Below are 18,021 nucleotides of genomic sequence, written 5' to 3'. Positions count from 1 at the left end.
GAAATTATTATTTTTTTTTAATATTCAGTGATGGCATATTTGTTTTACCTTAGTATTTCTGAACCTTTAGGATGTAAACGGGCCATGTCTTAATCAGCCCAGAATCAGGTTTTCAGGAGTTTGGGATTATATGCAACTGCAAAGTTAATTGCACTGTTGCTGAAAAAACTGCTCTGTATTTCTCATGGGTTATCCAGAATGCTCTGTAGTAGAACCAGTTTTACTGAGAGTTGTCTTGAAGAGGAGAAGTCTTTCCTAAAGCAAAAAGCTTTGTCATCTAGATGTTTATATTTGGTAGTCATTTTGTGTCTTCACTGCTAGATGTGACCAAAGAACAATAAAAGCTCTGCTCTTTGAGTACAGTTCTCTTTTTTTTTTTTTTTTTTTTTTTTTTTTTTTTTAAAGTCTGTAAAACAGCATTTAGAGGACATGAAGTGGGGAAGATGAGGAGCAGAGTCAAAATGTAGTAGATTTCTGCTCCTAACCTATGTCTGAAGCAGCCTGTTTTGTTCTTGTAGAGAGCATTCTGAGGTTTAATTTTTACACCTAAAGTTAGGTAGCCTGAATATCCCTTAAATAAAACCCTAATTGCTTTACTCACTCCATGTAGGTGTTTTCAAAATCCATGAGATGCCGGGTTTTCTCTTCAAAACCTGTTCCAGTTATTATCTTAGCACAAAAATAATGCTAAATGGTTGTTAAACTGTTTTAATATGCAATGTGAGTTAGATTTGGTATGTTTTTCATTATCTCTTTTAGATTTAATATGGTCTAACTGAAATCTTTGTCTTGCAGGTCTGAGTACAGCCGTATGTCCTCTACCAGCAGTGAGTATAACTTTGAGAATTTTTTTTAAATGGATTTTCATATTTTCTTTTTTCTAGCTGCTAATATTTATTAACATCAACCTAGTGTTATGATGGAGTTCACTCTGACACAGTAAAGCCCCTGTTCATTCTTTTCTTGGATCTATGTCTAGGAACAGTATGGAAAATTAAACTGGTTGGATGTTTATGACCAAAATACAAGCCACGTGTAAAGTCACAAAATATTGGAGCTCACAAGAATGCAAGGCAAAATGAGAACAAAATCTGTAAACACGTGGCCAATGTAAATGGGTCCTCCAGCCAAATGAGTTTGCAGTGATGAATGTCATTAGAGCTGGGGGATGCAGGAATACTTGAACACTTATTGTAAGCTGATGCCAAGGAAGCACTTGAGTGCAAATTCTGTGAAGCATTTCTTTGATTTCAGATATGATAGATGCTCTAGTAAATGTCAGAATATTTCTAGATGTTTACTATAGCCAGTTGAATTTCAGGTTATCCAACTGATAAAATGTGAATCCTGGTGTCTGGATTATTTTTTTTCTTTTTTTCAGCAATGCAAAATGGCAGTTTTTTTAAGGAACAAGGAGTGCTTTTTCAGTCCTTTATCTACCCACTCCAACCATCTTCTCAGTTGTAGGACACACTGTATCCAATGCACTTGGAAATGCAATAGTGCTTATTCATGCACAGCTACTAGTATCTCTGTCTTGTCAAAGTGCAAGGTGATGCCTGTCTCCCTGATTCACATGTAGACGTGAGCTTTATTTATGCCAAGCAGGCAGATCAAAAATTCACAGATGACAAATTGTGTTTTATAATCTGGATCTTTAAGCGCCATGAAAATCAGAGGGGAAGAAAGCTGTCAGTTTTTTTTCTCATTCACACATTCTGGCTGAAGCGTGGAGAGGGTTATTTTCCATCTCCCATGGTCTTCAGCGGTGGGCTTTTATTGATTTCAACAAGAGCTGAATCAGACAGTGTTCGTAATGTCTGGCTCCTGAGCTGATGTGACTAGCAGGGAGCTCGCTGTCTTTCCTCCATCTGCTCAGAGTGTGTGTGTGTCTGAGAAAGGAAAATGCTGAACTAAATTCTCTCTGAATTCTGTTGTTTAAATAGATTTCTGGATTCCCACTGTCAGACATAATTTTTTAAATGATTGGGAGGCAAAATCCAGGCAATCAACTTTTCTGGGATAGTAAAAGCATATTGGATTTCACTGGTTACACCAGATGTGTGCCCCACCACACCCCCAGCTCGCAATTTTGGGTGATGGCTTGTGGAGTACGCTGCCAGCTTCCTGTGTTTTTTGGGTGGGGACTCGTAGTTATTTTCCTAGTAGAAATGCTTATTTGGCAGAGAAGTTCAGAAGACAAGGTGTAAGTAGAGTATTTCTCATCTAAAAATCTGGTTTTGGTCCCTTACCAACTTTGCATGACTACTGCCTGCACCTTTTACAAATAAAGGTAACAAATTACATTTGTAAGTCTTTGTTTTTATTACATGAACTGTTTGTAAGCATAAATTTGGGTTGTGTGGCAGCTACACTGTGTCACATTAACTGTGGTCACCTCAGTGTCTTGCTGGCCAGGGCTGTCCAGAATATGTGGGGATTACAGGGGTATTTCAGCACCAGTAATTTGTCAGTACAAGGAGGTATTATCATTCCAGCAAAGACACAGAAGTTCAGAGGGCAGGACAGTCATCATCTTTCTCTTTTCTGCTTCCAAGGCAAGTTATATTGATACAGCTTCACAAGTGGCAGCATTTAACTTTGCATTTTGTGGGGTTTGCGTGGTTGGTTTGGTTAGACAGTGCAAGATAACAGAAACAGCTACATAAAAGAATTTCAGCAAAATAGAAATGCTTTCGTGTTGGAGGCTGACAGTCAGGGGGTGCATAATGCATTTGAAGAAAATATTGTTGGGGAAGAGATGCTAGGGGAAAAAAAGGTGATTTGGCCATTTTAATTTCTCTGAGGGAAAGATTCAGCAAGTGGTATCATCCATAATACAGAAAGCAGTCTAATCAATGATGCTGTTAGTCCCTAACATAATACAAAGTAAGCTGTTGCAAATTACAAAGCAAAGAATCTCTGTTTCCTACAGCTGCTTCATCTGAAGCTCCTGTTCTAATGAAGTGGAGTTTATCTAAACCAGGGGGATCATGGGCTAATTTGGTTTTATAGGGGTCTTATTCAGTGGTATCGATGAGGCTTCAATTTCAGCTTTTAATAAAAGAACAACCTTCTAAATTTCTGGATGAACTCCACCGGACGATGGTTTTCCACAGACATGCCAAGAAAAGGATAAGAGAGATTTAGCAGGTGAATTAAATACAGCTGCCTATATCACTTGCTGCGATGCCAACAGCTGAACAAACTGCAGGAATTTACACCACTGCAAAAGTAGACAGGAATTCTAGACCCCCCCCCAGTCAGAAGTAAAATCTTATTGGGTGCTTTATGGCTGTCATGTGTTAACCCCAGATGACAATTAAGCACCACACAGCCCCTTGCTTGCTCCCCACCCCCCTCCCTGCAGCAGGGTGGGGGACACAATCAAAAAAGTAAAACTGAGCGAACACGTGGGTTGAGATAATGACAGTTTAATGGGACAGAAAAGGAAGAAAACAATAGCTATGATCAAAGATTTAGAATATAGAGACAAGTGATGCACAATGCGGTTGCCCACCACCCACTGACCGATGCCCGGACAGCTTTGCCCCTGGTTTATATGCTGAGCATGGCACCGTATGGTACGGAATAGCCCTGGGGTCAGCTGGGGTCAGCTGTCCTGGCTGTGTCCCCTCCCAGCTTCTTGTGCCCCCCAGCATGCTCACTGGCAGGGCATGACAAACTGAAAAGTCTTTGATTTATAAAATAACACTTTCTAGCAACAACTAAAAACATCAGTGTGTTAGCAACATGACTGTGCTACTAAATCACTATACCAGCTACTAGGAAGAAATTTAACCCTCTGCCAGCCAAAACCAGGACAATGCCAATGGAAGGATCATTTTGTACATGCGTTATTTCTAGTACTTATTTTCCCTAAGCATGTGGCAGCAGTTATCATGGGCAGTGTATGCTTCAGCAGTTCAAAGCCCTGCCTGGTGGGTTGATTGGACCTTGGGTCTTATGCCGCATCTCAATTCTTTTCTTCTTTGATCTTGTGTCCTGGCTGTGGGTAATCCAAAAATGTTTTTTCCTGGCAGCGTTCATCTAATGTTTGTGGCTTTATACAGCAAGTACTTTGAGAGAGAGTACCAAAGTTTGCTGAGTGTGTTTATTTCTGCAAGAAAATGCAGTGGGTATCTGCTGTGAGGGCTCTGGCTATTGTCAGGGTGACTGTGTGCCATTTTGCCTTTTCATATTGGGCAGAGTAAGCAGGCCGTGCAAACCTGTCTGCTGGATGCTGGGGTCTGAGGTGGTACATTTTGAAAGGTTTAGCAGTGTGATTCCAAGGAAGAGAAACTCTAAATTTATTTTGACTTCCCTGCCCCGCCTCCCCTGAATTCTGCTGCGTATAGCCACTTTTCCCTTTGTTCTTTAGCAGGAGGTGTGCTTTGTCTTACTAGGATGTTTTGCCCGTTGGTGTGCTCCTCATTAATCTAGGAAATGTGTTAAGCTTCTTTTTGCTCATGTTCTCAATTACATTTTCAATTACAGTTTTCAATTACTATTAGGGATCCCTGTTCATACATGAGAGGGAATTGTGCTAGGCACTTTACACACACAGAAGAGACCTTTACCCAAAGTACATAATCCCAAAATATAAAGACCATAGGTGGCATATGGATACAGGCAGTTAGAATCACAAAGAAATAATTAATTGGTGTTGGTCAGCACAATAAGCAACAGTCTCTGCATATCAACATTTTAATTATCTTCAAATTGCTTTGAGCTATGTATTTCAAGGATGATTTTCGACCAGGGAGGAGGAGTTTTAATGGGGACTGCTTATTTCCGCCTCTGCATAATCTTTGCATTTACGATAATGGCTCTTCAGAAAGGCTCAAACCAGGAGTGGGCATTGTGAAGCAAGACTTTTGTGATTTGTAACATTTGAAATATTCCGTACTTTGTTAGGCTCCATACCTCTGGAGCCAGTTGAACCAGGTTGTCTTAGAAATGATTGTGGAGGTGATTATTCTGCCACCCCCACCCCCCCGACACTTTTCAGCTAGGCAATCAGTAGGGAGCTGTCTAGATACATGTTCGTACCATTCCAGCTACATTGGTAAATGAAACATAAAAGTGGCATTATGGGATAAGATACAAGTTTGTGGCAGATTTTAGAGCATTTGAGACAGTAAAAGTGTGTAGCATGTAGTGGTTCATGTTGTGCTTCTCAATGAAGTAAAGGGCTTGTCACTCACCTGCTTTGCAGTCGGAAAGCTGGTAATTAGCCTTCCCCTGCTCCCCTGCCTTTCATTTAGCAGCTGGGAAACGGTCGAGTCCTGCTAGGGTGCTTTTCAGTTGTTTGTATTCTTCCATGGTAAACCTGAGAGCTGGGATATTGAGATTTTTGTGCATGCTTCCTAACCCATGGAATTTTACCCACTTTCTGGTTCTAAAAATGAAGCGCAAGACAGTTTCTTTTGGCAGATTTAAAAATATGTGAGTTACCGAGCATGTTTCTTTTTAATACATTTTTTTCAGTTTGGCATTCCGTTCCTGTGCTAGTATAAACTCGGATCTTTGTTTTGGGATTTGGTCAGTGTTTTGTCAGTGTTATCTGCATCAGCTCCCTGGGCTGGTTTTGGACTCTGTTTTCTCTGCCAGCGTTAAGAGCCCTCATGTGCAAAACTTGCAGTCTTTATGGAGGGCTAGTAAGGGCAAAGCTTCTCTTATTCTTGATTCCAGAAGCAGGGTGAGGTACTAAGGCTGCATCTTACCTCCATGCACTAGCTGTGTGTTGAAATAGGCTGCCCTAATGGCTCTTTGGATGGTAGATTTTATATCCTGAGTGGTGTTTGCTCTTTGTGATGGATCTGGCCATGGGGAATGGGAAATCACCAGCACTACAGTACTTGCTGCTTATGAAAAGCCCCTTGAAACCTGGTGTTTGTGTATGCACCCTGAACTAGTCCAAGATGACGTACCCTAATCTATGTCCTTTTTCTTTCAGAGTTATTCCCAGTCTTTTTTTAGACGCCTAGCAATCCTCATTAAAGACAGTTAGGGTAAGTTAATGGCATGTAGCCAAGTGACAATATTCAAATAAGAAAAAAACCGTTGCCCAAAACCTAGTGCTGTCCTGAACTTGAGGTAAATCTTTGTTTTCTTGGAGCTGCATTACCTTTCTTTGCTGATTCAGTGCTGTGTTTACTTGCTCTCATTTTGAGTAACTGTGTTTACTTTGAAGCCAGCTGTGAAGTTAGGGCCTCATTAGAAGTAGAGATTATGTTTTTGTATGCACTGTCATTTTGAGGACCCATCAAAAGCTACTTGAGTACCAATGCAGTCCATCAGGTAGGTTGGGAGGGGTCAGCATTAGGCCACCTTGCCCATTGATGCTCAGAGCTTGCCAAGGCACAGTTACATGACAGTTTTCACACCACTTCCATGCTGTGTGCGTGTGACAATGTGCTGCTGCTCTCTTTTGCTCTGTTTTTTCTCTTTTTTTTTTCTCTTTTTTTTTTCCCCTCTCACCATGGCATCTGCTTCTTGATGTTACCTGCCAAGAATCTTCCTCTTCCCTCTCTTGTTAGATTGTAAGTGTTGTTGGAGGGAAATGTGAAAAGGAAAATGTATCCGTGAATAAAAGAGAGAGTCAGATCCAGCCTGAGCACTAGGCCCTTTACAGAGGGGAGCAAAGTCAGTGTCTCTAGAAGTTCTCCCATTTCTAACTTGTAAGAATTTTTGTTACCAAACACTCAGAGATTGAGGGATCGTGTCTCAGAATGGGCACTAACGGAGCTTTTGACAAAAAACAGAAGATGAAGCCTTCCTGGTTGCAGAGGTAATGGGAGCTACTGGAGTGTAAGGATCTATAGTATTAAGCAGACTTATAGGTGCCTTGTAACAATAGCATATGGAAAAATTGCTTCCTGTTACTTGTGTATCATTTCAAAATCTGGCTGCCTTCCCTTTACTGTTAAAGGTGATGGAAACTAACCAGGAGCAGGAAGGGGGCTGGGTTTGATTTGGGCTTTTAAAAATCTGTCAAAAAGCTAAAATTTTGTAATACAATCACCTACTTTAAGTTAGTTTAGTTAAAACTGGTTCTGACCCAGGCACTGCTGGACTGGGTGTCATCTCCATTTCTCCATATTTCTCCAAACAATGTAATTTAATAAGTGCAAGGATATATTTATATTCTTTTACTGCAATACAAAGGTATAGTGTAGTTTATAGTTTCTTATTTCCACAGAGAACTGAGATGCTTTTACAATGGCTGGCAACAAGCTGTATTAAATACAATTGTAAAAACAATTTACAGTGGGCTTGCCAGCATCATGCTATATTTCCAGAAGGTGTTATTATAAAAGGGAGACTAATTAAAGTATGAGGAAAAATGGAAGAGGAAATTGGACCCAAATCATGTGGAGCTCTTAGCCTGCAGCATCTGTCAATGTTGCAAATTCAGGTATTTTATATAGCAGTGAAATCTAAAGTGTCAGCTCCTGTGGAAAATACAGTAAGCATCTTCTCTATATCTTGCCTGGCCTGTGTTATGCTGCTAGAGGTAAAGAGCAGTGCTGTTTCCTACTGTGGCTGTGTGAAGAAGGAAAATGTTATTGATACATACCGCCCAGCAGTCTTTGGCTGTGCAAAACATGTTTATGGAGCTGCTTGTGATCACGCTCCACCGTGATGAAGGAGCAAAGCTTGCATACAGGATAGAAAAGTATAGTACCAAACCACAGAAAGTTGAGGTTGGAAGGCACCTTTGGAGACTGTCTAGTCCCAAAAGCTCTGCTGAAAGCAGGGGCAGTGAGAGTGGGTTGCTCAGGGCAATATCCCATTCTGTTCTGAATATCCCCACCGCCTGTCTGGGCAACCTCTTCCAGTAAGTGACCAGCCTCATGGTAAAAAAGGCATCTTCTTGTTTAAAAAGAATTTCCTGTATTTCAGTTTGAATCATCAGCCGAGAGCAACATCAGCAGGCCCTGCTGCTTTCCAGTCCCTAATTTCTGTCTAGGTTGCAGAATTTTTATTCAACTTCCTCCTGTTTCACTATGGTATTTGATCACACAGCACCATTCCCACTCCCAGCCCCATCAGCATCCCAGTCCTATCCACAAGCATCCACAGATGATGCATCCTGATTTTCAGGAGCTGCAAATGGACCCTTGCCTATGACAGGAACAGCACGGAGTTATCACTGCTGCCAAGCACCATTGCCTGGAAACTATGCTAGAGAGCTTGATATTGAGTTGACATTGTTATTTGCACTTTTACCTTTCAAGAAGTTGAGGTTAGGATGCTGTTCTAGTAGGGAGACAGTGTGTTGAGGTTGGTCTTACTGCATATGGTTGTCTAGGAGCATAAATGCAGAGAGGAAATATCTCCCTAAAGACATGACTAAAGATGGCCAGTGGCCAGAAAGAGAAGATAAAAAAGAAATGAAGCACAGACATGTGTAAGGACATGCACAAATGAATGTGTAACTGTGCTTGAAATCAAATTTAGGTTTGATTTTTGCATGTCAAGTGTGTGGCATTAACCACAAACATGCCCTTCCCCTTGTGAAGGCTGAAGTTCTTGTTTAAATGTATTTAGCTTGGAGTAGCCCACGTTTCTGTTCTTTGTTAAAATCAGAGTTTCACTCTTCAGGATCATTTAGCATGCACCAAACTGTGTCCCCTATGGTTAAATTACTTCCTACTGGCTTAGTGCTAGCTTGGCATTTCTGTATCAAAGGGGTGTAACTGTACTCTAAACGATTACGGGATCAGAACTATCAAAAATCTGGGCTTGTTGTTTTGTATATTGTTTTCTGACCACATGCGGTCAGGGTTTTTTCCTGTTATGTAGACAAAGCAGGTAAAAACTGGACTAGTAATTAAAAAAAAATAATTGTGTATGAATGACAATCTGAATGTTTTTCTAGCTCCTTTTTAAAGCACACATAGTCATAATCAAAACCACAGAGGCAAATACTTCATCTCTCTCATTACCAAACAGATTCAGAAACAGGAAATCTTTGGTAGACACTGAGCTATCGAGTCCCACAGAATTGTAGTAAAAATTTACAGGAAAGATTTTAGAGAAAGTTAAATTGGATTATTAGGTGATGTGGATTGAATTTCCCTCTGTGGAAGTATTATTGCTGCTGTCCCAGAAAACCACAAGGAGCTAGGCAGTCATTTAGTGGGTCTTCTACTTTAGGCAGTAGATTGCAGGAAAGATCTTGGCATTCCAAGTTCAGCTGGTACAGTGACGAGAATGATGTGGAAAGTGTTGAGACGTCTGTCTGAATTGTTAAAGGCCAAACAGCAAAGCTAAAAAAAAACCTGTCCCATGGCAACTCCTGACTCGGAGGCAGTAGTTGTGGTAGAATGGGAAAAGCCATCTGACTCAGAGTCAAATGACAAAACACTTGTGAAGGCTGAAGCTGTTAAGGCAGTTTATACTAAATGCATGCTGTCTTGACAGTGCCGACAATTAGTTTCCTCACTTTATGGCTGCAGTACATTATGGTGGTGCATTTTCTTTAATTTCAACTTTTAAAAATAAATAAATAGAATTTATTTATGCAAGCTCAGTGGGGAACTGGGACATTTAATAGTTGGTGTGTGCCGCATTCTAGAGCAATAGATGTCCGCTGCCTACTTCATTTTTGTTGGTACCACATATTTTTTGATCAGTAGTTTAGGAAAAAAATCTTGCATCTGTAATTTCTAAAAGGTTCAGGAAATGTTTACCAGGCAGCTTCTGTCTGCCACCTTACGGGATCAGGATGAAGCACCAAAGACAAAGCATGCTTTCTATTACCACTTCCCTTTTCCATCAGGTGGGGTGAGGTGGGTCTTTTGAACCACACACTTCTGTCAGCTGAAAGGATTATGAGATACAAAATAGTGTTCCACTACGGTCAAGTCCAAGTGGGTCCTTTGCTGTGCGTTGTTAATTGTCTACAGAGAAACAACCATGGGCAATGCTTGACCATCCCTCATGGTTTGATCCCATTTTTTCTTCAGATGTGTCGAGTATGGATGCTTTGTTGTGGCTTCAGTGTTCCCTCTGGCTGGGTTTCCCTGCCACCTCTTCGTGATACCAGGAAGGTTTGTGCAAAAGCGCAAACTGATTAAAAGAAGTCTACCTGAAAATTAACGTTTTTAGCCAGATCAGTTCTCTGACTGCCACCAGAAGTCACAATCCTGATTACTCATTCTCTGAGGGCTTCTTTTCAGCCTGTTCAGCAAGCGGTTTCAACTTGCCCCTAGACCTGACACATGGGAAGCACTGGAAACACTTAGCTGGGAATACTAGGGGGGAAGAGTGCCAGCAGTGAAGCCTTGAATTGTCTTAAGCCCATCATAAAATCACACTCTCGGTTGAGTATATTGTGTGAGGTATGGACCATTGCTGGACCAAATTTGTCAGCTGCTCAAGTGTACAATGTTTCTTGGTTTCTTTTAAGGCAATGTTCTTTCTGCCCTTTTATAAAAAACATATTTTTTAGAATCTCAGTTTTACAAGGACAAGGTTCAAAGGTCTTTGAACAGTATGGTGGTGGATGCAGTTTGAATGCTGACACACGTTGTACAGCTTTTGATTTACTGGTGATTGCTGATAGCAGTTTTACTGAATCACTACACATTGCAACTGTACAATATGATGTTAATAGCAAAGAATGGTATCTAGGTTCTTGCCAAGTACAATGATCCACGTCTGTCTTTAGGAAAATTTTATGATTGGGAAGGGCATGCAACTTGACAAAGCTTAACTCTTCTAAAGTGGAAATCTGCAGCCATTTGGAATACTGCTCTGTCAGTGTTTCAGTTTCAGGTCCTCTTGTCTTCCCTACCCCCCCTAAAAGGTGAGGCAACTTTTTTTTTTTTTTAATTCTACATACAATACAAAAGAACAATAAAACAAATTAATGTAGTAGTTGAGCATTAATAATTAATGCACCTTCCCTGTTTTTCTCTGCTGGACTGAATTTAGCTGCAATATAGGCTGTTATACAAAGTCCTGTGCCTTACCCTGATGGCCCAGGCTAATTCATGCCAGTAGCTTCGCTAAACTCACCAAGGCAAATCCTGCAAGCAGCAGCTCACCATTGTGCTTCAGTTCCCTGCTCAGGGGGCTGTGATTACTCTGTCTTCCGAAAGACACAGAATGACAGTTGCCAGCTGTTTTCCACAGACCAGGAATATTTTTGATGGCATAAAAAAAAAAAAAAAAGTCCTTACTCTTTCTCTTATGGGTATTGGGTTTCCCGTGAAAATTTATCTCCATGCGAAGAAGCCATTTGGGCCTCTAGATGGCAAATAGAGGTAGATTGTGGCTTTTGAGTGAAAGCAGGTGGGACAGCGAAGGCAGTTTGAAGATACCAAATCATGTGGGTCTGTTTCATTTAGGGACACGTGCAGACTGAGAATCAAGACAGCTCTTGAATTGTGGTGAACTGTGTGGGAGGGAAGAGAGGACATGAGAACAGCTGACATCCAGAAGAGTATCCCTGAAGGGTGTAGGATCACGCCAGCATTTGGGGTTTCTTGCTTTTCAGCAAATCAGTAGCTAAATCTGTGGTGAGGAGAGTATTGAAGTAAGACTTCAGCACTCTCTGGAGGGTAAGTAGATTATAAGGAATTATTTTTTTTTTTAATTTGAAATTCTGATTGTTTTTAACACTTCAAGAGCACCATGCAACAAGACTAAAGAGCTCATGGAGAAGACCACAGCACTGATGGAAAAATCCATATCATCGGGGGTGTTTGTGAGGATTGCCAAACAGTTTGCTTGCTTGTAACCGTGGTGTAAAAGCACCCACCATGGGTTCCTACAGTTTGTCTGCATGAAGATTCCATATACCTTCTCAGAGATGGGGGTCTTTTTTTTTTTTTTCTGGGTGCTTAATATACAGTAAAGCACAGCCCCTGCTTTGGCATGTCTACAGGCTTCATAAAGCCAAGATAGAACACACAGACACAGCAAGAAGGCTCTGCTGTCAGGGACATGGAATTACACAGCCAGAAACACAATGTGGTGCTCCCATCCCTTTCTTTTTAGCATTTTTTTTTTTTTTTTTAAGGGAAACATGAAGTGAATGTGTCCCGTCTTTCTTTACAGAGACACTAACTTCACACAGGTTTCATCAGAGCTGGGTGAAAGGCAGCAGGACAAACTGTTGTCTCCGTGGAGAAAAAAGGCTGTAATGTGAGTTCAAGTTACCTCTTCTCCTGACCTACAGCTGGACAGTCAGCCCACAGGCAACGCACACAGACCTTTACACCAAGTGTGAACTACTTCTTGTCAGCCATGCAGTTAGGGGATAAGTGAGAAAGCTGCAGTACTGCTAATGAGGAGATGAGGGAAATAGGGATGGAGAGTTTATCTATGACCTAAGGAGTCCGTGACTCTTTGCCTTGCTATGGGCAGCCAGCAGCCTGACTAAAAGATTCAAAGAAGTTGGTTTTCTAGGGTGTAATGGAAAACATGGCAACTTTCTTCCGTAATGCACATCACAAAAGCACGCCTCATTTGTTGACAAGGTGGTACAGTAAGATACTAGAACAAGAATAATCTTCATGATAAGCACGTAGGCCCACAAACTTTACCTCCAGTTTTAGTTGCATAGCTGAAGTGCCCAAGATAGAAGTGGAGTTGCTTGGTTCCCACTACACTCGTGGACAGTGGAGAGTGATGTGCCTTATCTGAGGTTTGATTCTGCCTCTCACCATGGACTACAAAAGGAGCCCAGGACAGCCAGCCTCCAGGACAGACAGGAGGGACATCTGTCAGGTACCTAACTTTCCGTGGGATGGATCTGGGCCGCAATAGCTTTTGTGTTTCCTATGAAGAACATGTGGGTCCGTCATATGTTTCTGAAAGCAAGCCAAGATGGCAATCTTGGCACCATAGACTATATGACGGCAAATGGGAGAGCGAGGGTCAGGGTGCAATGGCATGATCAGCTTAAGATATGTAGCTACACGAGTACCCAGGCCAGCGTAAGGGAGTGGCCAGGAGTGCATGGAGAGGTAAAGGATGTGAAATGGAGTGAGATGGCCCCTTTCAACAGCAGCTTAAGCTGATCATGAAAGGCTACCCTTGGGCAGGTCATGGGAATGTAGCTAGTGGGGGAGGGATGAGAGTTCACTTTGGGCTGTAGCACAGTGGGGAGTTTCAGCAATCGCTGCACCATCTAACAGCAAAGGTACCACATGATGAGATCTGCCATTGCCTTTGCTTGATCATGCAGGGCCTCTGTGGGCATTAAGTATCACTTTTTGATAAGATTCATTCTCGCAGGGTTGGCTGCGTGCTGTATACTAAGGGCAATGACACCTCGTTAGACTGTTCATATGAATATACCAAAGAAAGCTTTTTATCTCTGTCAGGCAGATAATGGGCTTCATTTTCCAGCTTTATTTTCACTCAATACTTTTTTTTTTTTTTTTTTTTTTTTTTGTTCTTTAGCAACTGAATAACAGCACAGAGAGCCTGTATCATGTGCCTGTCTGGAAGAGCAGGTTGACCGTTTTGCCACACTTGTCAGTATGCTGGTCTGCTGTGTCTATACTATCTTAGTACGGATGGAGGAGTGGGCATCCTGGCACCATTATCTCCATTCAGCTGCAGCACCACAGGAAAATGCTGCTCTGATGGGAGTGTGAAAGAGGTTTCTCTTGTCGCTGTGCTGTGCAGAATATCCCCTTTCTTATTGCTTCTGAACACCCTTCATAAGTTTGAGGTGGTGCGCAAAGCAGGGCATGCTGAGAAGCACATTATCCTGCAGCCCTGCATTTGTCAGATGCTATTAAACAGCAGGGAAAGAGACTGGAGGAGCTGGTGAATCTGTCACATCCTGCTTGTTCAAAAGTTTATTGATGCTGCATAATTCATCAAAGCATGACCTGGCAGTGGGTTCTGCTGTCAGAGGTGTCCAGTTACGGCTTCTGTTGCAGCTGCCCATAAGTTGATGCTCCTTGTTTATGAAAATAGCTTTGTCTTTGTGTCTGCACATGAGCCATTCAGTTAATACACCTAAAATGGTTGGTCTTGCCTTGGACTCGGATGAAATGTGAAGGTCCTGTTCAGTGAGAAATGCTACCATTTTGACATTTCTTTGTGTTTTGTAATGGGACTGAAATAGGGAAATATTGACATTTTCTGCGCAACAGAAATCCCAGGAAGTTTCAACTAGGAAATCTTATAGTGCTTTTTTTCTGACGTTATTTATACAGTGATTTTTTTATATAGATATTTATTTTTTTTACGTTCCCACAGTTGAAGTATTTTGACTTATGAACAGTGAACAAAATATGCTGATCTGTAATGTTTGGGTTTGAATTATTTCATTAGTCCCTGATAGCAAGTATTTCCTGATAATGAACTCGATGGGAGCTGCAGTTCAGAAGCTTGGTGCGCTCACTCTGACCCTCTCCCATTGCCTGATTTACATCTCCTGCAGGGCATTGTGCAGTTTGGTCAGGCTGAAATGTGAAATCTTACTGCCTGATGTAGTGATAAAGGAATCTAGTCTGTACAGTGTAAGACAGGTTCAGGCGCTGGTTCCCATGGAGCAGCGTACCGCAGCAGGAAAATGGAAGTTCACGTTCCAGTGTTCAGTTTCTCAATGCAATATTATGGGTCAGCTAAAAAAGTGATTTATGTCAAGTATTTATGGGTTGAATACTTCCTCTGAGTTTCCTGGATAGAAGATTGAAAATGTAGGTGGCTGGAAAATTGAAAATATCTGCCACAGTTTGGAAATGCACTTTCCCATGCACAAATTGGGGCCAGGGTCCAGTCTGCCTAAAATCTCTCTTTGCCACAGACTCCATCCGAGCTCGCATGCTTACCAGGTTTGCCTAACCCCATAGGCAACTCTTCATTAAATATCTCCTGGTGAGTTTGAGAGGTCTTTATGTCCATATCTTGATTCACCAGCACAGGGTTGGGAGAGACATTTCAGGGAAGCGGGTACTTATCTCCTTCCTAAGTTCTGCTACAGGTTGGTTTTAGGCAGTCGGTGGATTTCCAGCCAAGTCCCCTGGAGAAGCCTGGAAAATTAGATGTTATCAAGACTGCTGAAGGTGGTGACTTCTCCTGAGATAAAAACGTGGTTGGAACACTGCCCTGAACAGGGACAGGTCTTTGTGCAGGGCAGCTGTGGGTGGGATGCAACCTGGGCCTCTCACAGCATGAAGGAGGGACCAGACTGCCAGGTCATGGCCAGAGAACCCAGTAACCACCCTGCTGGAGCCAGGGGTGCAAGAGTCCTGGGCCAAAAAGCAAATGCAAGAGGGAGACTATTCTAACCTAAGGTTATTCAGGTGCCATGGGAGAAAACTCTTGCTCAGTTTTTCTAGGGATGTTTTGCCTCCTGTGTGGTTTGATGAGAAATGTATACATACTCCAGGGAGAAGGAGCTGTAGCTCCAGTTCCCGGTACCTCCAGGTGAGGCTAGCTTCTTCCCAGCTGCTAGGGTTGCTGAGCTGAAGTCACACCTGCTTGTGCCTGCTTTGGGCCAGGAGCCCTGCCCTCCTGGCCAGCTGCAACAAGGGTGGTGTTACCAGATACCCCAGTCTTTATGGCACCTCTCAGGGGTGGTGGCTAGCCCCCCAACCCTCCACCCCAAGGAGGCAGAGCACCATTGCCTCCCACATCAGCCGTGGGTCTTCGTGTCACTAGGTGGCCACTGTTGTCACAGGTGTCCAGTTAGGCAGCTCTGGGGCCAAGAGGATTGTCCTCTGCAGGTACCACTGTTCCCTGCAGAGTGAGGAGGGAGGAAACCCAGGGAGGTGGTGGAATCACCATCATGGATGCGGTGCTTGGGGACTAGTTTAGTGGTGACCTTGGCAGTTCTGTATTAACGGCTGGACTTTATGATCTTAAAGGTCTTTTCCAACCTGAATGATTCTATGAAAGGAATTAGGAAGGCAAGATCATCCTCTGCAGGTTTTTCAGAGCCAGCAGCCCTTCTCTCCATGCACTCAGCAGGGGACACAGGCGACCAGGCTAGACAGACAGGTACCTGTCCCATCTGTCCCCAAGACAAGGCAGCTTGAACTTAAGTGAAGTTGTACTGAAATGAGGCAGCTGGCACAGACGGACTTGACAGCACCCACTGCTTTCTGTCAGATTGTCTTTCTGATGAAAAAATACTGGTTTCTGGGCAGGGAAAGGAGGGGAGGAAGAACCACAGGGCAAGACTGCCATTCTGCTTTGCAGGGCTTTCTTTTTTTCTCCATTCAGCAACACTGCATCAGCAACAAAATAAAAAATAATACGTAGAGAAGGACCCATCCAAAGCTCAATCATAAAATATCAGGCGACCTTTAGCTCCTAGTTTTAGGACATCAAGTGTGACAGTCCCGCAGCATTTGGGCTGGGTGTTTGCTTTAACCTCTCGTGGACAGTTAATGCTACCTAACAGAGGAGTAAAAAGTTTAGAATTGTAAAATACTCTTTCAATCCTGGTAGTAATTACCTCTTAGCAATATTAGAGCTTTGCCAACTCGAAGAGAACTAATCCCTTTCTGTCACAGGAAAGAAAAAAAATGTAATAGCTGTGAGAAGTGTGGAGCTTATTTCCAAATAGATGCCTCAGCATTTTGATATTTTCTGTGGGATTAACTAGTAACACAGGAAGGGTAATACATATGCAGAGCTTTCATTTGCTTCTGTGACAATTTGCCGGGGGCAAATTGAACTGTGTCATGAGAAATGCTGTCGTTTCCTTCCCTTCCTTGCCAGTTGAAGCAAAAAAATCTTGTTAGTAACATAGAAACAATTTGCAACTTATCATCAGTTCAGGGGAAGTTTCTCCTAGCTCCTTGCCTCGTATTTCTGCTTTTCTTATGTTTCTCTTTCACTTACCAAAACAGAAATGGCTGCCACTTCATAAACACAGAAGCCTCATAATGGAAGGTGTAAAGGTGTTGCAGTAAAAGCATCGTTGCTGGCATAAAACAGATACTGAAGCTCTTTCAGTACTGATTTGTTAGGTTTTCCCCTCTTCAGCCTAGTTGCATCTAGCTCAAAAAAAGGTGATATGCTCTGCTGTATGTATAACCCTAGCTCCTAATGATGGCTTTGTGCCGTGCTTTGGTGGTCTTCTGAGGCAGGCGCTGCGAGCATCTGGTGCTGATGGGCACAGGCAGTGATGGCTTCAGAATACTAATGCTGGGGCTGGCTCCCACAAGGCTCCACTTCTGAAAAATGCTTTAGCCATTCAGCATCCATGCACCATGCTGAGCAACAGGAGGGCAGAAAAGCCATGCTCAGAGATATTTTTTTTTTTTCAATGCAGAGCAAGAAGCCGACAGGAACGATGGCTCTTTGCTTCACATTGTTGTGCCCAGGCTTCTTTCAGAGCTGCAGTCATTTATATGCATAAATATCAAGCCTTTCACTTGTTGCAGGCTTTGCTAGCATTTGCGTAACAAAGGAAACAGAGGGAGAAAAGAGCTGAACATCTTCTATTCCAGTCTTAGAAAATGAATGACTGCGTAGCTATGGTGATTACTTTTTTTCTGGTTTTATTAGATCACTGTCCTCTGCAATTTGTTTTCCTTCCTGTCCTGCTGCCACATGTAAAGGACCATGAGAGGACCTCCCCCCACCCCCCCTTTGTCTTTCTCCCACACTGTGACTATCCATAGGGGATATCTCAAAAAATTACCTACCAGTAACAATTGTCACAGCAAAGCCTCTTGCCATGTACTGACACAGATATTTTTCTTTTTTTTGCTTCATATTTTTTTCTTCCATTAAGCATCTGACAAAGTCACTCCACATCACCCATTTCTTGCAGAGGTATGAGAACTCTGCTGTAATTGTATTTTTTGGTTTTTTTACTTGATTTTTCTGTATCTCCCCTAGGCAAAATGTATGCTTGCTATTTGTTCTGCATACCATATCTTTCTGCAGCTTCTAAACTGAGGCTGGTGGTGTATTTACCAATCATGTCTGGAAAACGATGCAGTTGCATCCAGCTTTTCTCAGGGTCCTGCAGCTACTGTGTATTGAAAGACCACTAAAATACACTAATTGAGTAATACTGCCTTT

General features: G+C 42.4%; 1 protein-coding gene across 3 annotated transcripts in view; it reads left to right on the top strand.

Annotated features, from left to right (window-relative positions):
• The window catches only part of FAM124A (family with sequence similarity 124 member A), a 64,545-nt gene that overhangs the window by 19,885 nt on the left and 26,639 nt on the right, over window positions 1-18,021 (top strand). For all 3 annotated transcript variants that reach the window (XM_080375074.1, XM_080375073.1, XM_080375075.1), the window contains exon 2: window positions 796-827. In XM_080375074.1, the coding sequence (XP_080231200.1) occupies window positions 796-827 (32 nt within the window). The remainder of the gene's footprint in view (window positions 1-795; window positions 828-18,021) is intronic.

The sequence above is a fragment of the Falco punctatus genome (genome assembly GCF_963210335.1).
Source record: "Falco punctatus genome assembly, chromosome: 2".
NCBI classification, from domain to species: domain Eukaryota; kingdom Metazoa; phylum Chordata; class Aves; order Falconiformes; family Falconidae; genus Falco; species Falco punctatus.
The sequence above is the reverse complement of the archived record's forward strand: the minus strand, read 5'-3'. Positions and strand labels throughout refer to the sequence as shown.